At 38.2% G+C, this 24,789-nt stretch overlaps 1 protein-coding gene and 1 non-coding gene across 2 annotated transcripts in view; one reads left to right on the top strand and one right to left on the bottom strand.

Moving 5' to 3' along the window:
- LOC149277631 (cartilage acidic protein 1-like) overlaps positions 1–24,789 on the bottom strand; it is a 142,189-nt gene that overhangs the window by 105,658 nt on the left and 11,742 nt on the right. Inside the window, exons 2-3 of the mRNA XM_089502678.1 lie at positions 15,309–15,415; positions 1,996–2,195 (exon numbers count right to left, since the gene is read on the bottom strand). Of these exons, the coding sequence (XP_089358804.1) occupies positions 1,996–2,195; positions 15,309–15,415 (307 nt within the window). The remainder of the gene's footprint in view (positions 1–1,995; positions 2,196–15,308; positions 15,416–24,789) is intronic.
- On the top strand, positions 23,189–23,318 carry LOC149277632 (small nucleolar RNA SNORA35). Its single transcript, XR_016279050.1, has one exon. It is a non-coding gene; the product is annotated as a small nucleolar RNA SNORA35 (small nucleolar RNA).

Raw genomic sequence — 24,789 nt, 5'->3', positions numbered from 1 at the left:
CATGCATATTAAGAAGCACATGCCAATCTGTAGTTGGATTCAAATGACCAAAGAGGGACATTTTTGTTAGAAGTATGGCTTTGCCGAGAATTACATGATTTTGTAAATCTATTCAAGGCAGGTTATGACCCACAGGTTTGGCAAGAGTGATGTATTTTATTTTTAAGATGTAATTTATAAGCACTTTCCCTTTTGTTTCTATGACCATTATTGTGCCTTTAGGCATGTAACCCGTTATACAATTAAAACCGGCAAATTTTCTGAGCTCATAGAAAAGAGGGTCACAAGGGGTGAAAAGAGGGACAAAGTAATTTGTTAATGATAAATAAGGACATTTGTGAGGTATGTTGAAGGAGGTGAGGATACATATACAAATACCTATACAGGGCTAAAGATTTCCCAAAAATAATTTGCAAAGAAACATTTCTAGAGAAAGTGTTTGACAGTAGATACTTTTACTTTTAGAAGTATGCCTTTTAATAACGTGTTAAATCATTTCATATGATTACGTTAATGCTCATTGTCCATACTGTGCAACAGATGTCCAAGTCATTTCTAGATGGTTAATCAAGCTTTTGTTTTTTGAAGTGCATCCTGGTATATAAATAATGCGTTGATTGTTTTTGTGCAAATACAGTACCAGCCTTGTGAGGGGAACAATTGGCAGACAACTTTTATGTACAATGCTATTTCACACCCGATTGGCATACATTTTGCCATTGGAAAAAGTCAAACAGAAGAGCGTTTTCCAGTTACTATCCTTACAGCTTCGGTCAGTGTAACACATAAAATGTATGATGAGAACAGTAAATACTCCACTCACTCCCCCTAACACCACTAGTCTACAGTAATGTCCTATAGTTCACAGATAGCTCTAGAAAAGTTCTAATTGTCTAAAGGAACATACTAGGGGTTAACCCAAAACAATAATAAATTAATAAATTATAAAAAATTACCCTAAAGTAAATGAATATAAAAACAATACCCCTAATAAGATTCCCAGAAAGAAAAGGGATCTAAACTAGTATAACAGTAGCAGCCAAATAAGACCACAATGGGACCAGACCCCTTGTTAGATAACGCAATACAAGCTGATACACATCATCTGCTCACACTGACTCAGTAGCACTCGAGTCGGCTAGTATTGTCTAGTGACATAAGTTATTTCATAGCATTTGTACCTAAACCTCTGTAGAACTTTGAGAAAAATGGGGGGGAAAAAAAATCATTATTTGCTTTACTTGTACATGAAAAGTTGGTTTAGTACTCATTTAATTGTTCTTGAAGATTCAGGTTGAATAGTCCTGCCAAGAGAGTTTTTAATGGATCTACTCATGCCATCTAAGAGTAAAGCATTTCCACTCAGGAATGATAAACTTTTATTTCATAAAGCATAACGTTCCTCAATACATTTTAAACATTCTTATTAAAAGCAATGAACTTTAAAGCAATTCACACAATACTAGTTAAGCATAGGTGGAGAAATCAAGAGATCCCTCCTTAGCTACCAGCACTGTACTCTAGAAGAAATAGCCTTATATTGTGTTCAGTGTGAAATTCTCTAAAGCATATTACTTGCGTGTACTGTCAAAGCAGTTATAAATATCTTGGAAAAGGTTCCAAATTGGAAAAGACCCAATAAAAGACACTTTTAACATCACGGTGCTTGCAGGAATTTGAATATGCATTCCAAGCAGTAAATATTCAGTTTTACAACTAGGCAGAAATTCATTTACAGATATTGTATGTTTTGTAAACCACATGGCATAAACACCTCTAAAATTTGTCAAGAAAGATTTTTTTTGAGGATTGTCTTTACATTGAATCTTTCATTAACGACCACTGTGGTGGCAGTCTGCCTATTATACATCTCACCTGCTGTATCCTGTAATCCCAATTTTAGTGCTTAACACGATTATTTTTGCCTATTAACCTATACGCAAAGCCACACAACCCTCCTCAACAGATTTATGAAGGATTATAAATAGCACTTACCCAGCCACAATGATTTCAAACTTTCCATCATTGTCCACATCTGTGACAGCCACGCCATAGTTGAGTTGCGTTGGGTTATTTTCATAGTCTGGTGGGAGGATGGATTCCGTTACAGCTGTGAACATTGGTTCAGAACGTTGCGCGCCTCCGCAGCAGATAATCATTGACAGGAATAAGACAAGAACCATCATCTTTGACTTCTGAAAGAAAGGATATAATAGCATGATTCATACTAATGCAAGAAATTCTACCAATTCTGTATTGTTCAAGAGAAACAATAGAACAAATGGAAAGTATATATATCACAATATGATGAGATAATTGTAAACAGTCACAAATTGTTTCATAAACTGTTCCTTTCTGGCGGAAACAGAAGTGGCGGAACAGGGATTGCCCCGAACTTCTGTACAAACTGTAATGGGAAGACCAGAAAGGAACAGAAGCTTATTTAACCCCTTCGCGACCTTTGCCGGTTCAGGACCGTCATAACAAGAAGGTCACTAAATGACCTTTGACGGTCCTGAACCGTCAAAAAATTAAATAAGCTTAGAAAGTGATCAAGGATCACTTTCTTCGCTTAAACGGCCTTGCTGCAATGCCTCGATGTCGAGGCATTCAGCAAGGCCGAGATCGGCATCGGGGGCCATGTCTGGCCCCTCCCCGGGGCGTCAACAGCCGCCATACATCGTTTTAAAAGCGTTTAGGAGGCGATCAACGATCGCCTCCTAAACTTAAATGGTGTCGCTGGAATGCCTCGATCAGGAGGCATCCAGCGACACCAAACACTTACCTCTGGGTGGGCTGTGACCGCTCCGGAGAGCGGTCACAGCCGCCGCTGCCAGTGATCTTCGCCATCAAGCAAGATGGCGGCGGCCCGGGAAATAAAACAATAAAGACGAAAAAGTTCGCTAGAGGGTCTCCAGACCCTCTAGAGAACTGGCTCCACTTGCTGGTTGAATACAGGTACTGCATTCAACCATGCAAGTCAATGGAGCCCAGCTTTCTAATCACTATGTGATTAGTAAAATATTCAAAAAAAAATAAAATAAAAAATGGAAAAAAAAAAAAAAAAAATGTGCTAACATTTAAAAATAATTATGCAGTGATGTCACTAGATGAACCATCCAGTACCAGCAAAATGTGTAAAAAAAAAAAATATAAAAAAAGTATTAAAAAAATTAAATAAAATAAAAAAATAAAGTTTATTATTTTGAGCAAGTGCTAAAATTTCTCAAAAATCTCAACAAAGAGTTAAAATAAAAGCACTTCAAATACCCAAGGGGTGTCTAATATATAAAAAAAATGGCTGATGGGGTAAATTGGAGTGGCCTAGCTCAAAGATAGGGCATAGGTACAGACTGACCAAAATGGAGAAAAAAAGCGCACTTCCCAAATGTGGCATTTTAAATCTGAAACAACCCGACAAACCCATGCATGTCGGGTATCACTGCACTCAGGAGATGTTCCTGAACACACATTGGCGTGTTGTTTGACAGTGGCATATACCAGGACCTGTATATCTATAACTAAAGTACAATTTGTGTGGAAAAAAAATAAAAAAAATTACTATTACAAAGTTTGACAAAGTGTAGTTCTATAATTGGTGCATGGAAAGGGTTAAAATAACAGCATTTGGAATACCCTGGGTGTCTAGTTTTCAAAAATATATGGTTTGAATGGGTTAAATTGAGTTAACCGGCTTCAAAGATGTTCCAAAGAGGAGATGGAGGCAGACTGACCAGATTTGTTAAAAAAGATTTGGAAATCATAAAACGCTGCTTGTACTTATTGCCCTATAACTTACAAAAAACAGCAAAAAAACATAAAAACATTGGGTATTTCTAAACTCAGGACAAGTAGTAGAATCTATTTAGCTAGTTTTTTTACTTGCTTTTTTAGGTGAGTAAAAGATTTTTCAAATAAAAGTCATAAAATGTGTTTTTTTTTCAATTTTTCACCATGTTTTTTTAATTTTTTTTATAGTAAATAAGATGATACGATCAAAATAATGGTATCTGAAGAAAGCCCATCTTGTCCTGAAAAAAACAATATATAACTTATGTGGGTACACTAAATGGGTGAGGAGAAAATTACAGCTGAACACAAGCACCACAAAAGTGTCAAAACAGCCTCGGTCCCACAGGGTACAAAACGAAAAATGAGCCCGGTCCTTAAGGGGTTAAAGATTTTAAACTTTAATACTTATGGCCTATTTATATACCCAAGATCAGCTTGGGTAACACCACAAGCCAGGACACAAACGTCTAGCGGACATTATCTACTGGAACCACAGACCCATTCAATAGACCTCAGTCACTTGAGGTATGGATCATCCTGGTTTGTACTCAAGTAGGAAACGACAAAACGTTCCAAACGTTTCCATTACTGGAATCTGATTGAATCTGTGACTACTAAGTCAAGTAAAAAGATGACTACAAGTACACTGTTTTGGGGCGGCTAGAAGATAGAACAGAGATATTGGTCTGAATGGTAACGTTTCTTTAAAAAAAATACACTTTGCCGTGAACAGCCAGCATTGTTTGCATACATTAAAAAAGAGAAGAACTCTAAACCCAACTGTTTTCATTTAAATACAGATTTTTTGCCCTACCCACACGATGCAGACGGAAACTACAATCTCTTATCCTGATTAAAAGAGGAATGCATAATAAAGCAATCAGTGCATTTCTATGTAAAAATAAAACATACTAGATATGTATTAAGCTTAAATGATTATAAACTCTCCTTTAAACCCATTTAATTTGCTTTTGATTGCACACTGCAGCTATGTAATTATGTCCTTCATCTGTAATACAAAACAGAGGAAGTAGGCCCTGTTAACATATTACTAAAGAATATTCACCTGTGTTTACGACGCATGTTTTTGACAAGATTAACACATTATTATACGGCCCGCTATTTTATGTGGGAAAAGAGCAATACTGATTAATAAAATATAAAAAAGACCACCTCTGGGATCAATTGGCTTCCAGTGCACCAATATACACCGATCAGCCATAAAAGTACGACCGCCGACAGGTGGAGCGAGTAACACTGATAATCTTGATGGCAATTAAAATTGTGGCTGAGAAAAAATAATCTTAACATGAAATCTATTTTTTGTACACAACAGAATTTGGTTTCCAGGAATAATTTGTGGTATAGCTGGGCAAGCTGAATTTACTAAATCGCCTCCTCTCCACCTAGTAAATTCCTAGTAAATGGAATGGCTCAGTCTTTAGTATGGAAAAACCAGACTTCATTAGCATTGCCATAAAGAACCAGCTCAGTGTGGAAAAGTCCCCCAGAACATCACATGACCTACAACAATGGCCGCCACCAAGTCAGATTAAGGAAGTTCACTGGAACAAAATGAGATAAAACTAGATTCTTATCAACGCCGACTCATATTGCTGTCTATATTAGCGTAATTAATTCTTATGGAGAACAATATTGGGACTTTCCTTTTAAGCAAAAAAAGGAGGGAAAAGTCATAGGGAGGTTTGAAGGACTTAAACATATAAAAAATAAACTACATGTTTACATTTCCAAATGCATTCATATTATATGTAACTTCTAAATATATACACCTGGGTATTTGTTCCACGGACACAGAATATATTTTCTGCATAAACTAATTGTATTTGTTCTGTCTTCCCGTTCAAAATCTTTTTGTAAACATCTCCATCTCTCTTATTAACAGAATTTGGAGTTGCCAAGCAATGCATTTTAATGTATTTTTTTCATGTCTTCACCGAGCTGGTGTGGGAAAATGTGTTGTAATATCCAAAAAAAACAGGACTTTGATATTTTCATCATGAATATATTTCCTATGATGATTCGAAGTTTAATACTGAAATGGAAATGCACGCTAAACATTCAAATTATTTGGGCTTTGATTTCAGGAACTGTTCTTTACATTTCTGAAATTTTATGCTTAAAAATGAATATCCTCTTCAATAAAAAGACACCTTTTACACTTAGTTTACATTGTAACGGCTTTTAAATGGTATCAACAAAAGCACCAAATCACACAGACCAGGTTTGTATTTACTCAAATGCCAGGACTGGAATGTAGGATTACTGTTTAAACACTATTTTTTTCTATTTTTTTATTTTTTTTTGTTGTTCTACCTGGCTGTAAAAATTGCCTCTTATGCTTAAAATTCTTCTGACACAAACAATCCACTTTTGATTAACATTGGTTATTTTTTTTTGTTAAATAGGCAATATTTTATTAGTTTTATTGTTTTTTTTATATACTTTATTGATAATGCTGGCAAGATGAATGCTAGAAAGTCTACTGTCCTTCAAAGTAATAAAATACGTGTCACCGCTGAATGCCAAGCTATAGGGGCAGAGAGGACCTCCCTAAACAGAGCATAAGTTAAAGTAAATTAAATATCCGGTTTTCAAGACACCATTTATATTATATTTGCTAGAAATAACATATTTATAGCTATTCCCAGCTGTTTTGCAGAGGGATGCAAAGCTATGTACCTCTTAAAAAAAAGCTTTGTCTTATATCAAGAAGAGAAAAAGGTGGTAAAAGGTGTCAATAATATAAAGGTTTATGTCAATGAATGAGTAGAGCTCTAGACGTGCTGTCAGGGGTGTGAATTAACGCACATAATATAAATTAAGTACAGTAAATATTGGTATAGCAATACCCAATATAGCACAGGCAATTGGCTCTTAATCAAAAGTCCAAATCCGCGTCACGGGTTCTTAGTTGGCTTTCCTGTCTCTTAACCAAGCTCCAGTGTTGCCTTTAAAAGCCCTTAATGCATTATCTTGATAGTGTTGTATAATAGCTGCATGAATTAGAACTGGCTTTACTAGTTAAAGGAAGCGGGATTTGATAGGTAAAGAAGAGCGTAGAGTCAATGCCAAGGCAGCAAACTAGGTATTTTGAGTAGATTATGGAATGATGCTTGCAATGATATTTAGGAAAATGAGTATAACCGAAAGCTCAGTTTTGGAGCTGTTAAGCTTCAGGTAGTGGATCCAAGACGCGATACCAGAGAAATATTGAAAGAGTCAACAGTGTGAGGGGTCAAACGTAAATTACCGTATCATGATAGTGGTACTGGAAGAGAAGAGATTGGTTTTCCAAGAGAGGGGGAAATGGATATTTTAGAGCATATTTCCCTGGACACAGCCCAGAGACACACCAACGGAAAATGATAGTGGAGACCAATGAGTGCCAAAGGATACATGTTACGGTCAGAGGTAGGGTTTTAGTCAGCAAGGATGTCCTTGATGCCAAATGAAGGGTTTGCAGGAAAGGAAGGTGGTCAGCAGTGTCAAAGTCTGCAGTGAGGTCCAAGAGAGTAAGTAAGGAGAAGGGATCTTCTGTTGTAGTAGCTTTGGTGAGAGCTGTCTTGGTAGAGTGTTCTTGACAGAAACCACATTGGAAAAGGTCAAGCAGAGAGTTGGAAGAAAGGGTTAGGTATTTGTAGGTTATACATTTCAGTTGGTTGGAAGCTAGATGGGGAGAATGGAGACAGGACAGTAGTTAAGTGGGGATGTAGAATGTAGAGAAGGTTTCTTGAAGGGGGCAGGAACATGTCAGTGGAAAGAGACGTTGAATAGATAGGGTGACAGAAGGGCGAGTAAAAAGGGAAGGTAGGGGGTCCAAGGGAATAGGGTTGAGTGGGATAGGTAGTAATGTGGGAGGAGATCTGGAAACGTGTTAGGGGTGACCATATAAAAAAATTTAGGGTGACTAATGGGTTTAAGGTACAATGTAAGTGGTATTGTAAGGGAGAATATTATCTATTTTTAAAATTGTTAGCAAGCTCTTGGGCAGAGAATTCTGAGGACGAGAGAGGTGCTAGAGCATGGAGGAGGCAAGAACAGATGAAGACCAGGTCATTTTGGTGGGAATCGTGGCATTGGCATGGGAAACTTCCAGCAGCCTGGAATGTTTGAATGTAACATGTTTTTTGCACTGGTTCCGGTACAATCCCCGTTTCCATAAATACTCAGTTATGTTTTGAAATGTATGTCTATGGTATATTATTCTCCTTGGGCAATTGAAGTATCTTTAAAAGAAAATCATGACCAGTTTTTTTACATATAAATTGAGCTACACCTGTGCAATTAAACTGCTAGCTGCAAACATATTTACATGAAATTTAAATATTTCAAGTTTATTTGGGAGGTCAAGTTTACTTATTTATTGTATACTCCAGGTATCCATTTCCCTGTCGCATATATTATTATTGGTTGACAGATGCAGCAACATCCCTTATTTAAGTTGGAAAATAAACTGATGCATTATTATAAGGGCACTGCATGCAGACATGGATATAATGTAGAAAACAAGCAGATAAAAGATAGGAAAACCTTAAATAAAAATGAATGCATCCTAAATTCAGCTTCGCAAAGCCCCAAGAATCTGACATGCAAATACTATTTTCTTTTGTATTATCTTTTGTTAACTGGATATGAAGAATACACAGAGGGAGAGCAGTCACAGTGGAAGTCTATCAGTATGCTGTGACTATGCTAGTTTATGATATAGTAGGGTAGGGCTGGAGGAGAAACATAAGGAAACCATAATGGAACACGAGATACAATAGATGTGCGGTAAGAAACACCAGGAGACGCCAAAAGATGGAGAGATGCTGATTGGCAGAGTCACATAATAAGAGATGTAACGTGATAAAACAAAGTAAGGGAGACAAAGAAAAACGAAGATGAGGTGCGAAGGTAACACCTGGCAAACAAATATGTACAGAATTATAAACCAGGACATGATTGACTAGATACAGCTGATAAAGGGGGCATAACGTGAGCCCAGCTATCAGAAAGATTTTGACAGTATAAAAATCACAGGTACATAAGCATGATCTAAATTACGCAATCATGGCGCTATAATGTCTAATATATAAAACTAACAATTTTTGTCTCCGAAATGCACCATAAAGATGAGATCTAGTTGATTTATTCAAAATTAACCTACTCAATCTTCTCTCGGAGGCTCATTTAAAAACACGTCTGAGATATTTACGTGATTCATGAGTTTAACTGGTTAGAATAACGTTGTAGACAGAATGAACAGTAATCAAAAGAGATGGAGATAATGGCGCTTGTTGATTTTTGTTTTTACATAATGCCCCCCCACCCAAAAAAAATTCGGTACCATAAAGATGAGGAAATTTGAAAGAGTACTTTGTCATTTTCTATATGTCATTTAAAAAGACATAAAAACAACACCTTCTTACTAAAGCAGATTCATTAGGCTATATTTTTGTAGCCAACATTTGATAGTTTTTCAAAACCACTTTGCATAGTCTCGGGTCAATAAATAAAAGAGATTAACTTCGCATTTACGACAACAAGGTGTCCCTGAAGAACAAGGTTCATGGGTGAATTAATATTGTATCCTTCCAGAAAAAAAGAAATATTGTCTGAAGGACATACAGCCAACTAATTAACTCAGTAACCTGTTAACTCCTTTGCATCCAGACTGGCCTACAAAGCGGTGGAAGGTATAACACCACAGCATTATATTAACATCTTATATCCATTCAGCGTTTAATTCTAAAAATAACTGATGGGAAACCACAGAATCCTCTCTTTGGCAAGGGCAAAATAAAAGGGCACATGCAGAGTAGGGTGACATTGTCAGGGAATCTCCAAGGGTGGTAAGTGTCCCCCTTGCCATACTCAGGGGATGGAATCAATTAATGCAACTTAAAATAAAATGCCTAAGATGAAGTTTGCTCAGGGCCCCGAAAAACATATCTGAAGGGCCATTCTTCAGACTGAAGCGATGGGTGCCCACACCATGGTTTCTTGCTGACTTCATCAAGGGCATGGCGCTAACTAGGAGAACGTGGAGAGCTTATGGATGGAAGTTCTTTAGGTGGCCCGCAGTGCCAGTCTTCTCTTAACTTCACTGGGTAATGTAGAATGAGTCCTTTTTCTATATTTATTATTTCTCCTGCATTCGCTTTGCAGACATAAGAAACCCAGTGCTCAGCTCTGCATTATTATAGGATTTGTTTGTGTGATTAATTTTAACAAACGTTAATCCGTTTATATGAAACCTCCATGTACACTTCCAATCTAAACGAGAGACAAAAAGAGTCTTGTTGTATATGAAAACAAACCGTTTTGATTAAAAAAAAAGGATTCTGTAGGTTTACTTACCCTGCTATTTTTTGCTATTTTTTTTTTTCTTTGTTGAACTTGCTTCACCCTTTGCACTGAATGACTGTGTGAAATACCAACTAATTTAATGTGGTAATTAACCTTCATCCTGCTAATGAAACAGCGGTTTCTTTATGTCAGCGATGATATAGATAGGAATTTCTATCACAAGTACAAGGAAAGAGCTAATGTCTCCTAAGATTCCACGCCTACCGATCAATGCAGCATGCAGATTCATGCTATTTAATGCAGCACTTTACAACATACATGTAACTAGGAATCTCCGCAGGAAGTGACTGTATCAATGTTAGTATAACCAGTCCGACATTTGCTTTCTTTGGTGTTATTCAAGGACATAATAAACTGCCTATGGTTGCATTCGTCACAATTTCTGAGTCAGGACAATTTGGGAATGTTCTAACGGATTAAAGTTGGCTGCACCCTCCTTACATCATGATAAATTGCCTCATCATCTCAGATGAACATCTTCCCTTATTTACAGTAGCTTTAAAAATAGGATACCTGGATTGTCACCAAGTATATACGACTTTCTCATCATGCTGTAAATCACTGATGAAACCAGGAAAGGCTGAAACGTGTGTTCACTGTTTAGTGAGGCGTTCCCCGGACCTTAAGAGATGTATAGAGATCTGTGGATGGCGTCCGTTAGTTATGCTATAGGACACTGTTGTCCAACGGGCGACCAGCAGGGTGGATGTGGTCCTCTGAGATTTTTTAATGGTGCTCAGCCCGGTTTAAAAAAAACACAAATGGTGTCCCTTCACCTGATTACTGTTTAAAGAAAACAATTAGATTGTAAATATGCATTTACTAAATTTTTTATTTTTTTTTATCCAGAAATCCTATTTTGTGAGTCGTTAGATTAAACCGTTTCTGCATTAAAAAGCGAGGGCTAGTCAATGTATGTTTATTAGCAGTAAGTATTTCTATAGGTAGCAATGACATGACATAGGCACTGTGAATATGGCTACTGATAACATACCCAATAAACACGCAAAGACATTAATCTTTGGAATGTGAAAAGGCCACAGCACTTTATTCGTTTAGACAGACTGTGACACACAAACAACAAAGATAAAACCGGGACTGGCACACGATTATACTCTGGCAGAGTGCCATACAAATGTCTAAAATGTAACCCCTGCCAGTCCCGGACATAAACAATATACGAAAAGAACAGTACCCCTTAAACATAAACAACTTAATACACAGGCCGACAATTCCCCCCAAGCCGTAAAGTCTCCAATAGCAAGGGGATCGGCTAACTACAATTCCCCAGGGACCCAGCCCATTAGGGAACGTTTAAACAAAACACACATCCAAAACTGCCGCCTTTTGTCGTGCGGCACCTCCAATTTTCTGTTACTTTCTTTGTTCTTCATGCTGACTGCCTCCGCCTGGCTGGAAACCCGTACAGGAAGAACTGAACACCACCTGATGAAATACAAAACAACGAAAAACACCGAAACACAGAACAGACACAAACATGGGGAGGGAGGGAGGGAAACTTTCCTTCTAAATTCAATAAATTGTGATGCTGTGATGCTGTGTGCATTGTTTATATAATGTTCCCTAAACACCTCAGATGCCCATACACCAATCAGTGAGGGTGGGCTGCCCAGCAACAACCAGTGTCCCCTAGCTGACCCCACTGCCCTCTCATTCGCCTATCACAGGCCATGTCATGCTGCCCTTTCTGCCTAGCTGTCTCCAGGGCTCCCTTTATGACCCTAAACTAATCACTACTTGTCCTAGGCAAGTTCATTAACAACGCTGGGCTACATATTGACCTGAGCCTTGAAAGCAACTGTAGTCAGCACTGTACAAACAGAATATTTATAATCCAGTTTTGGAATTATGGTCCGTTAAAGAGTGCCGTCTTTAATCATGGCCGATCCAATAAGTTATAAATAGCTGTAAGTATCGATAGCAGTAAGATGTAAATCCACAATATGGCAAATGCAGTTTCTTCTATAGGAGAAGATAATGGTTTATTATATATATATTATTATTCCCAGGGCATACGCCATCCAGAAATTTGATGGGTAAAGTAGCTTCAACACGGTGTTTTTCCATATATTATTAATAGGAAGAGCACAACTGCAAATCAGTGCAATCTAAAGCTTTAGCAAACAAAGCTTACGTGCGGCTTTAATAATTTATAAATTTAGTCCGTCATAAATTGCAACACAGTACTACGGATCTACCGCTGCAGGTGTTGGGTTCAGCTTCCCATATAATAAATATTACTAAGTAAAAAAAACAGATTTCAGTTTAGCTGCTAATGCACAGGTCTAGGTCCAAATTTTCTTTTTTACATTTTATCTGAAAACAGAACATTTGACGGTAAATGAAAGCTAACAGCAGACTGCCCATCATAAGGCTGCGTAGAGCAGCCAAGAAGAAGAGTCATTGTGTTTCCATATAATTATAAACGGCTCACGTTTTATCCCTTCTTCCACAGCCCCCCTTCCCTTATCCTTGTCTGTAACATCTTAAAACGACTCAAAAACATAAAGGGGATAAGGGAGGAGTCCATAGTATATTTAATGATTTACCTACATAAAAAATCCTGATAGAATTAAAGTCAATAGACAATGCTAAACATAAAAAAGTATTTATTGAAAATGTATTCAGAACGTTGTGCATTAGGCATGTACAAAAGCCTCCTACAGATAGTTCAGCATTTATAATGTAATCTAGGAAGGAATATTTAAGGAAATTTCTGAAAGAAAAAGCAATCTAACATTTTATGCCTACATTAAATATTGCCGGAACAGAATGAGCGACATCACAATCATGAATGCAAAAATAACAGCAGTTTAGAATTCTTATAACAGAAGGTCAACTCATCAGAGGGAAGACAACAATATGGAGAAACCCGCTACGTGGGGCTGCTGAGAATACAAGTTTCTGGAGTTTATCCAACTATTAGGATCTAGAACCACATCCGTATTATACGTGTCCAAGTAAAAAGTGGTTTAGGTTAAAAGCACCATATGCAGGAATTTATAGTTTTAGGAGGTGAAGTTGTTCGCTTTGCGTCCACTAAAGTGCTACGGCACGGAGGTATGCCGAGGGGTTTGGGTAGGTTTGACAGGCGAGAGTGTCCGTCTTCACTCAGGGAGGTAAATCCTGGGAAATAACTATAACTGGGTTGACCTGGAGTCTTCGGATGAAGTCTGCTTCCTGGGTCAGTTTTTATTTTCTCCACCAGGTTGGCAAAAACCCCTTCCCACCCCCTAAGAGCTCTCTGGCGCTACCCCCACCGCATCACAAGAAAAAAGGGAATGCTCCAGGTAGCCTACCATGGGGAGTTTCCAGAAATGGAAATGAGACATTTATAGAGTAGTAGTCAACATATAATATGCACATTATGAATTCCTGTGCAGCACACAAAAAAGTTAAATAGCACCACAAAGATCCAGTCATGGTGTAAATGCTGCTTAAAGCCCTTGTTATTTTAGATGTCCCTATTGAACTACAAATAAAACACATATGGAAAAAAAAATATTGCAGTTGTGACACAAAATATTTGAATCAGGACAACCCGAAGTACAGTATATCTAAAATCAGGACAAAAATATAAAATAGAATTTTACCAGGATATAGAATGGGAATATCTAAAATCTCCCTAAATAAGGACAGCCTGAAAATACTAATAATTTAAAGATAATCTGCAAACAAATAATCCACCCATGTTCCAGGTGTGAATCTTTGATTTGGTTAATCTCAGTTACCACAATGTAAATACGGTACTATACCGACCATGTTAAAACCAATAGATAAACTCTTATATTTGTAACCACATCTAAAAGAAAAATAAAGTTCATGATGCTCAGGGAAACAATGCAAAAATCCACAGAGACTCAACCAAATTCAACCAGCTACAGGTCCCAAAGGAGCATTTACAGTCCAGGCTTTAGGGATTATCTGATATAGTTCAAATATGAATATTCTCGAGACTCCGGAGCATTCATTTTTCTTGAGGGAAGGTGTGAGGACAACTTCTGCAGTCTTTTAGTACTAGAGGAATTTTACAAGATAATGTGTTACAAGATTCTCAAAGAAACATGGCAGCCAAGGGCAATCGCATGCCACCAAAACTTTAGATATAGTATTGTAGTACCTACAGGAATTAATCTCCCTACAACCACGATCAGAATCAATCCAACCATCCTTCCTACTATTTCATTCTCTAAGTCTGTTCATTTGTCCAAATTTACTCAATTCATATCTCTTTACTGTAGCCGGCTCTCTCAGACCTCATCATTTATCTGGCCAATTACTGAGTCAATACAACCAACAAAAAGAGTAAAGCTTCCGTTTCTCCTTTTAAAGAAAAGATATTTCATGATGGGCTAAGATGCTTCCCAACCAAGGTAATCAACCTCCCGTGTTTATCCATCAGTCTCATCCTTCAAATTTTCAACAGGATCCTTATTAGTGAATGAGAAATCTTTATTACGTGCATGCTACACTAATAAACACAGAGGAATGCTCTTAGGAATAATACATATGATCAAGTAGAATCATGGTCAATATAAGGCTAAGCCGAGGTTTTCCCTTCAGCAGAGAAAATACTTTGCTATATGTCTATGACAAGTCTACGAGAAGTCCATATACTTTTTTCTCAAATTGGGAAGCCCCCATTAAGTCCCAGGATTTCGTTTTTTTGTGAAATGAAAATTTCCCAGTGAACAAGACTTCAGAAATTGCTTCTATAAAATGCCTTTATAACAATAGACCAGCAACGCAGGACCTATACCGTAAACATAGCATAGAAAAAAATGGCAACAACTTTTTTGAGGTTTACACAAAATATATCAACTTTAACTAAATTATGTTTTTTTCTTGGGATAACACATCTATATTTTATGGTCATTCCCTGTCAATATTGGGCTCATTCCAACCAGTTAAGAAATGCAGAGTAACTTTTTTTGCTTCCTATCACACGGCATTATTTTCTCATATTACTAAAGAGAATCAGAAATTCACAAGCTGTGGAGTGTATTTACTTTTATTTTTATGCTACAGATGGCTGTTGAACAGGTTTCCTTTACAACAGTTAAAGGGTTAGGAACGTCACAGAAAAGAACTTGCGTATAAACAAATGTATTAATCTTTACTGCATCCCATTCCAAGTTGCGGTACATTTTAATGGTCTCACATTTCAGTTTAACAAGGTAATCTGGCGTATAATCTTTTAGAGTTGCAAAGGTCTCATCGTCTAAATCTGTTGGAAGAGTTATAGTAACATTACGCACAGAAAAAAAATGAATGGAAAAAACACCTGAATAGATATGCAGTAAATTAACAAAATTTACAATTCAATACTCTTTTAGGAGACAAAAATAAAATTGTCACTTAATCATGGATTTATCAACATATTTTTTTTTTTTAATATTATTGTAGATAATCATAGAAATGTTGGCAAAAACCAGTTGTCATACATAATTACAGGTTATACTACAGATATTCTTATAAGTTGCATCTGTAAAATAATGTGTAGGATTTAAGAGATCTGCCGGTATATGTAACGTGTTCTGCAAATAGGTTAATATTTGCAAATAGAAATAGTGTTAGTAATTTTTTTTGCTGGTCCTTGAATATCTTCTTCTTGCCACTCACCTAAAACTGTCTGCCAAGTCTGCTAAGCGTGAAAGGATTTGCCTTGCTTGTCATGTGTGTGTGTGCCTGTGGTTCAGTGCAGTGTGTGTGTGTGCGTGTGGCTGAGATATGTGATATATATTGTGGTATGTGTGTGTGAATTTACATTGGTGTGATTGAGAACAGTCAGTGGGTTTGTCTTTTCATCAGTTGATGTCAGTTTTGCCGAGTGTATGTCAGCGGGTGATTCTAATGAACTGGGCTTCCTTTAGGAAATAAATCATCCCATTTGAAATACCAGGGGAAAAAAATCGAAGAAAAATCAAATTTCAGGCATGTCTCTGTTCCACTAAACACCTTGTGTCAGGCAGCACTCAAAATTCAGAAGCTGGTTCCATTTAATCCAAACACAATAGAAAACAAATAATGATGGAGCTCAGCACTCTGCGAAAGTGGTATTTATTTCACCAACTGGTTGAAAAAGATCCCATAGTAAGATCAAAACATTGTCATTTAAGGGTTTTTCTGAAAATACCCCTTTTAGAGAAGCCCATTATATCCTAGTACTTAGCGATGTTAGCCATTGTGTATCATGTTCCCACCTCATTTTAGACCTAAGAGGGCCCTCCACACCCTCAGTCTATTTAATATATCATATATCATTGTTAAGTCTAAACATTATAGGTAAGAAGAAAAGAGTTCCTTGCCTCCGAGGACATTCATCTTCAGTAAGATTTTAAGTGCAATCTTGAAGAGTAGTGTCTTATCTGGTAATTGCAGTTTTGCCATTTTACTGATGAGAAGAAGCTTTGTAAATATGGGGTACAGCACAACAGAGGTCAGATAAAGTCAGTATAAAAACTACCAGCTTAAAACCAATTATATAAGCGATATGGGAAAATATTTAGGTTAGTGTCCAAATTATACACGCTACATTGTGAAATAATAAAATAAATCCACGGTAGTTTTGCTGCTAGGTTCAGCGTCTTTAGAAATATAAAAGGCAACAGCTCATAACAGTAACTGTTGGTTCTTTTTCAGAACTCACCGAGTTAAAGTATGAGAGAGAAATGAGCACACAGAATATTCATATGGACATTTGGTTCTCCAGCAGCTCCGCTAATTTTAGAAAGAGAGATTTCAGCCTTAATAGTTCTAATCAAAGGAAAATAAAATCTGTTGTCAGTTGAGGAACTGGAGTCCCATAGCTATGTATCTACAGCTGTCACAGAAAAGTCCAGCAATGCTTTTGGGAAGAAATACATGGGACATAGAAAAAAAAATATGGCCTGGGGCAAAACATAAGGAAGGGAAAAACGCGCCTGCAATAAAGTAAAAAATTCCTGCATCAATATCTTCTACTAGAAAAATGTAACACGTTTCTGCATTAGGTCATTTCTGGAGAATGGGTAGGAAAAAAGCCCATGCCCCTCAAAATCAGTCTTAAGTGGTTCTTAAAAACCTCTCTGTAGCTCGTTAAACAGAATTTTGAAAGCAAAATTGCACCATGGAAGATCATGGCCGTTGAATTCTGAGATCATATTCTAGGAGGTATGCATTGGAAGAGGGTTAATGTGCAGTCACAATCCCTGTGGATGCGTATAGACTGCTTGAAAGCTTCTAAGAGTCTGTGGCACCGCAAAAAATGGGTGACATCCGTGCTTTTGGCACGTCTGAGACATGGACACTCCAGCCATCATCTGGACTTCCTTGAAAATGTAAAGGGGGGGGGGGATTCCGTAGGACCTCCTCATATGAATGTCCCATTTCCCCAGCCAAACATATCTCCGTGCACACGATATACTCACCTCCAGTGGGCTCAAGCACTGGCTTCACGAACGCTGTGGTTGGGGATCTATTAATTAATTTCAATGGGAGCTTTTTCCTGCCACTGATTGGTGCTTCAAGCAGCCAGTCAGTGGCAAGAACCGTCACACCACAAAGTAGGAGGGCAGGGCTGAAGCTTCTACCTCAGATACGCGTTTTTGTTTTTCCTTTTTTTAAAAAAAAAAAGGCATATTAAAAAACTCAAGTTCTTAATTATGTATTATTCTTTAATGTTGTTTTTTTCTGTCGGAAAATAACACAGCAGATTATGTTTGAGAAGCAGAATGTCAATAAGCCTCAGACAAAATTAAGATGTATAACACAGGATAAAAGTGCTGGTAACCGCATTTTATTTATAAAAATGACAAACATGGCGCACTGCAATAAACAGGTGTCGTTTTGACAATTTATGAACAGGGGAAAAAAAGTAAAGCTTAAACAAGAAGAAAACATGGTATGCAGTAGTTTAAATTGAAGGCATTATGAGAATTCTGCATGTTTTAGTCTGCCATGTAAACCTATTTTGGACCAATGTCACTAATCTCACCAGAGATTAAAAAATGGGTAAGAAAAATGACATTGAAATGATAAGACCAGCAGAAAAGCTCGGAAGAATATCCAAAATGCCTCTCAGTGGTTTGTCATTTTCTTTAATACAAGGTCTCAAAAATAGGTCAGACTTCAAGAGGATTCCTTACAGAATCATAAGGATAAATGATGAATTATAATAAGGTGACGGTGAAAAACAATTAAAAAAGTGTAAAGAGAATAAATTAACACCAAATAATAGAAAACTAGACGATTTTATCATTTGACAAAACAGAGAAGGTGTTTGTCAAAACAGAACTATTTGTAAGATGAGCCATCAATGTCATCATCATCATCATTATCACCCTTTTATTTCTGAGTAGAAGAAGCTGAGTGGAGCAAAGAAAAAACTTTTATATAGCAGTTGAAAGCTGTAGTAAGAAAATATGTTTTTAGCTTGTTGAAAAGAAAAAAAAATACCAACTAGCTTTAACAAAAAAAAAATTCTACGTATGCATTACGAAGGGCCAGACCAGGTGGGTTTCTTCAGCAAGAATGGCTATGGGTTCTAGAAAAGCCCAAGTTGCCCAGACAAAAACAGCCTTCGGGACACAGGATAGCGTGTCATTGCTGTGCACTAAGCAGTTTCTTCCGGACTTCTGGTTATGAGTTTTGCCAGGAGGTAAAATTACCAAGCAGCAATTTTTGAGGTTCCTATATAGTAGGTGTTATTAAACGATCATTTTCTCCCAAGACAACTCTTTGGGGTTCTAAACCAGATTCCTGCAGGGTCAGGGCCCAAATAGGTAAAGCCCATTTCCCTTGCCTGGAGCACAGTGAAGATCTCCCTGCCGGGAAAGGAGATAGGGGTTGCAAACATGCTGACTACTGTTTAACGTTTCTTCTTGCCGTAGCCGCATCACAAAAAAAAAAAAAAAAAGGCTACGGGTACACTCCAGGTGCCAGATATGGGAGAGCATATTAAATAAACCAGTCTGGACCAGTGAAAGCAACCCCTGCCCCTGCTTGAAAAGATGACCTAGAAACTGATCAGATCCTCAACAAGAGTTCAATAGTACCAAAAAAAAAAACAGGTCAGTCCCTAGACCAAAGGGCACCCCAGGCAATTGTGACTTTAGGGTAGGGTGACCACATTTTATTTCTGCCATTCAGGGACACAGTATGAAGCACATAAGATCACACACACACACACACACACACACACACACACACGGTCATATTCCGGGCTCAGCATGACATGCCGGCACCGCGACCGAACTATCGGCCTCGCGGAGGAGAGTGAGGGGCGCCGAGCGGTTGTTGAAAACGTATTCTACCCCGTTGTGATATTATAAGACTCCCAGTTGGTGTTTTTGCTCCCAGTATGTTATGGATGATATCCCTGCTTGAATGCAGGTGACTCAATTAAAGTATATTTTGAAATCCCGCTAGACTGTAAGCGCGTTTGAGCAGGGCCCTCCTCACCTGTCTCTGTAAGTCAATTTGTTATGTTACATACTACTTGTTATGTCCTGTCTACCCATTGTACAGCGCTACAGAATTTGATGGCGCTATATAAAACAATAAATAATGACAAGTCAAGGTTTAGACGACAACCAGCATTACAGCCATTTGGGTAACATGTTTGGCAAGTGACTACACAAAATCTTCACAATGCGTTAAAGGGTTACTATTTCAAGAGTCTCAGGGTCAGCTCATTTAGAAAGTTCCCGGGTATGATGATAAGTATCTACAGTCAGATCACTTTTCACATTTCGCTCAATGATCAAGTGCTTTATGTCAGAAGCATTTAATAGGTAGTCAGACAGAAATCCAAGACTAATATAGCACAAAACTTCAAAACGTCTTCCTTCTACCCAATTACCCTGTTACTTTTTAATAGCCTTCAGTAACGGAACTTTAGAATAATTCCTTATTTTGACACAATATGCATAAAAAAAAAAAAATCAACAATGGCTTATCCCTGACAACGTGCAGCCCAGTCCTGTCTTATATACAGGAGAATAATCTTTTAAAATAGTCAATTACCGGAGCCACATCTACTTTCCCGATTTGTTTTCGTGAGAATCTGGCATCAGATGTTCCCATAACCCTTTTCGTAAATGTTTTCTGAATTCGGTTCAGATGTTCACTGCGCGCAGCAGAGACAACTAACTAATTTAAAATCAATTAAATTAGCAGTGTATTCATAAAATAAGCTTAAAAGTGACTATGCAACCGGAGTAGGCGAGTACACATTTGCTCCAAGCCTTGGCGTGAATGAATGCAGGAAAATCAAAGCAATCAGTCATTAACCCCTTCGTGACAATTGCCGGTCCGGGCACGTCACTGAAAATCGTGACGATTATGACAATTGACGTGCCAGGACCGGCACGTCTTTAAACGGGTGAAAAAATCGATCCGTGATCGATTTTTTCACTCAAACGGTGTTGCTCTAATGCCTCGACATCGAGGCATTGAGCAACACCAAAAAAAACATTCCCGCCCCCCCCCGATCGCTCCTAGGAGCAAAAAAAAAACATGTTTGAAAGACTGCACGTCTTTCAAACATGGCGGCGCCCGCCGCCGAAAAACGGGTTTAGGAAGCGATCGCGAGTCGCTTCCTTTGCTTAGCTGGTGTTGCTAAGATGCCTCAGTATCGAGGCATCTTTGCAACACCTGTTTAGCAAAGGAAGCGACTCGCGATCGCTTCCTAAATGCTCAACTTACCTTCCCGGTGCCGGTGTCTTCGAAACACACGCGGTGTTTCAAGATGGCGGCGCCCATCAAGCCGGGGGGCGGAGCCTGCTGACATCATCGGGGGGGTGTTGCTGGATGTCATGGACATCCAGTGAATAACACCCCTAGTGGTCAGATCACTCATAAGAGTGATCATGATTTGATAAATCAAAGGCAATGTTTTCTAAACATTGCCTTTGATCAGTATTGGATCTGCCCCCCTCCTTCACTTGCTTCTAGTGAGGGAGAGAGACAGATCGGTGTGTTCTGGTATTTCAGGTATTCCCTAATAAAAATATATATATATTGATCCAAAGGCTCTTATAAGAGCCACCCATATAATATTAACCCCTTCATTGCCATAGATCACTGCATAAACAGTGATCTTGCATAGTGGCAATTGTTTTTGGTTTTTTTTTTTTTTTTACATGTTTTTTTACTTTTTTTACTTTTTTTTACTTTTTTTTAGGTTTTTTTTAATTTTTTATTATAGCCATTAACCCTTTCCTTCCCCACTATTTTTGCTGCAATTCTTACCATGCAGCGGTATACGGCTGAGGAGGCGTATGCCTTTTTGGCCACAGATTCTGAGGCCACTGATACAGCGTCAGATTTTGACGTTGGTCAGTTCACAGATACATCTAGTGATGTATCTGTGGCTGTTAGGATGCCTACCACACGTAGTCGTGGCAGTGCACCAGAGGCATGGGTAGCGCCTAATAGGTACAAGCCAGCTATCCCTCCTTTTTCTGGAATTCCTGGCATCAATATTGATGTTACAGGATTCACTCCACTGCAATTTGTGCAGGTTTTTTTGGGAGACGATGTCTTGGGAGACATTGTCACACAAACAAACATTTATGCCCAGCAGCACCATGCTGCTAGCCCTAATTCTTTTTGGGCAAAACAGCCATGGACTCCCATTGACGTGCCAGAATTTCTTAAATTCTGGGCACTCACAATGTTAATGGGCATTATAAAAGAGCCATCCGCTCCTACTGGAGCACCAGCCCCATCTTTAGTACCCCCATTTTTGCCCAAACTATAACTAGGCAAAGGTATGAAATGATTCTTCGTTTCATGCATTTTAGCGACAACAGCCTGTGCCCCCCTAAGGAGGACCCCCAGTTTGATAGGCTGTACAAAATCCGCCCCCTGATTACCCATCTCGCTGCCAGGTTTCCAGAGGTTTATACACCTGGAAAGAATATCTGCGTGGATGAATCCCTAATGAAATATAAAGGAAGGTTGGGATTCAAGCAGTATATTCCTTCCAAGCGCTCCAGGTATGGAGTGAAGGTGTATAAGCTCTGCGAGAGCGAGACAGGATATACTCATGCCTTCCGGGTATACGAGGGTAAGGATAGCTACCTTGACCCTCCAGGTTGCCCAGATCATCTGGGCACCAGTGCCAAGATTGTTTGGGACCTAATATTCCCCCTTATGAACAAAGGCTACCACTTGTATGTAGATAACTTCTATACAAGCGTCCCTTTGTTCAAGCTGCTGTATTGTTTCGATATGGTAGCTTGCGGTTCTATAAAAAAGAACCGCTTGGGTTTCCCACAACGCCTGGTACGAACCCGGCTAGGAAAGGGGAAGACCTCAGCTCTACGCCAAGAGGAGCTTTTGGCATTGAAGTTCAAGGACAGAAAAGAGGTGTGCATGCTGAGCACCATCCACGATGAGAGAACCGTGGAGGTTTCTGTCCGTGGCAGAGCTGGGGTCACTACAAAGCCAGTGTGCATCAGGGCCTATAACAAGCACATGGGTGGAGTTGATCTGTCAGATCAACTCCTACAGCCCTACCTCATTATGAGGAAGACAAAGGCCTGGTACAAGAAGGTTGCAATTTATCTAATGCAAATTGCAACCTATAACGCTTTTTTGCTGCACAAAAAAGCAGACACTGGGCTGAAGCTGTCTTTTTTGCAGTTTCAGCTCGAAGTAATTTCAGGTATCTTGTACCGTGATGCACCTGGTCCCCAAGTAGTGATGGGAACCAACAGAATTGGGGCTACCCATTTTATTTTTAAAATCCCCCCTACAGCAAAGAAGCAGAATCCCCAAAAGAGATGCAGGGTATGCTACAGCAGGGGGCAAAGAAAGGACACCACATTTTACTGTCCAGATTGCCCTGGAAAACCTGCACTCTGTGTCGGTGACTGCTTCAAGCTGTATCACACAGTTTCCCATTTTTAATTTTTTTTTTGTTCCTGCTCCATTTTTGTATTTTTTTTTTATTTTTTGTTACATTTACTGTTTTTTAGCTTTTATTTGCTCCACCATTTTTAAGCGTTTTTATTTGCACTGTCAAGTGACCCCTGTGTCCATTCCGTGGCATGAGGGACCACTTAAGGTGCTAGATCAAATCCCTTCTTGGAGATAGGCCAGGCTTTCTTGTAACCTGTCCCTACTGATAGTTGGGTACAAGCATTTTTCTTTACCCAGATGTAAAATTCCTACTGAATTTGAATTGCTCATGTTCCAAATGTGGCCCTTTTGCCCCCAAACAATCTGACAAACCCATGCATGTGGGGTATCAATGTACTCAGGAGATGTTGCTGGACACATATCTGGGTGTTGTGTGACCGCAACATATACCAGGAGCTGTAATTTCACACCTGAAGTACAAAGTATGTGAAAAAAACACCAAAAACAATTACTATCCCAAACTTTGACAAGGGTTGGTGGTAGGATTAGTGCATGGAAAGGGTTAAACTATCAGCATCTAAAATACCCTGGGGTGTCTAGTTTTCAAAAATATATGGTTTGGTGGGGTAAATTTAATTTGCTGGCTTCAAAGATGCCCCAAATACCACATAGAGACAGAATTACCAGATTCAGAGAAAAATGGTTTTGAATTAGCAAAACGCTACTTGTACTTATTGCCCCATAACGTGTAGAAGAAAGCAAAAAAATATAAAAACATTGGGTATTTCTAAACTCGGGACAAATAGTAGAATCTATTTAGCAGGTTTTTTCAGTAGTTTTTTATGATGAATAAAAGATTTTTCAAATAAAAGTGAGAAAATTTGTTTTTTTTTTCAATTTTTCGTCATATTTTATTATTTTTATTATAGGAAATTACATCATATGAAAAATATTTTGGTGTCTGAAGAAAGCCCTTCTTGTCCTGAAAAAAACAATATATAACTTGTGTGGGTTTAGTAAATGGGTTAAGAGAAAATTACAGCTAAACACAAACACCGCAGAAACGATAAAACAGCCATTGTCACGAAGGGTACAAAAAGTAAAATCAGCCTTTGTCACGAAGGGGTTAAAAAAAGGTTACGTAAATATTGAAATAAAAATGTTAAAAGAAATAAATGCTATAATCAGCCGAATAACAGACATTCTGAAAGTACAGTATTTACAAGGGTTCCAATTTAATGCCAATTAGTGGCTTTTGTTTCAAACTGTTAAATGCCTGCCATAAAGGGATGTACAAGGGTGCATGTTTATTAATATTTTAATAGTAAAGGAGGGTAATTTCAATATGTTCCTTTTACGTATTTACATAAGATAGAGGAAAATTTCACATTAACAGGTCGCTAAACGGCACGTTTAAAAAAAATATATATATATTTTGTTTACAGTCAGAAGGTGTTACTATGTAACCGAGACCATGTGAGCGTATGGGTACATGCGGGCGTATCGGAACGTAATAAAAAATAAAATAAAAAATAAAATACATTTTGGAAAGTATAATTTAAAATAATGGCTTTCCTTTAATGAAATTAGACATCCTGTTGAAAAACAAACTGAAATCAACTGAGCCCAGGAAATTGCAGATGTCATCTTTCGATACCATCTGGGACCTCCAGTATCTCCAGGAAAGATTGCGTTGTAAGTGAACTTTGGATGGCATCATTTTGAGTTGGCATTAAATTGGCAAAATAGCAA

Source organism: Sceloporus occidentalis, unplaced genomic scaffold (assembly GCF_023333645.1).
Source record: "Sceloporus occidentalis isolate IW3139 unplaced genomic scaffold, rSceOcc1.0.p SCAF_208, whole genome shotgun sequence".
In the NCBI taxonomy this organism is placed as follows: Eukaryota; Metazoa; Chordata; class Lepidosauria; order Squamata; family Phrynosomatidae; genus Sceloporus; species Sceloporus occidentalis.
The sequence above is the reverse complement of the archived record's forward strand: the minus strand, read 5'-3'. Positions and strand labels throughout refer to the sequence as shown.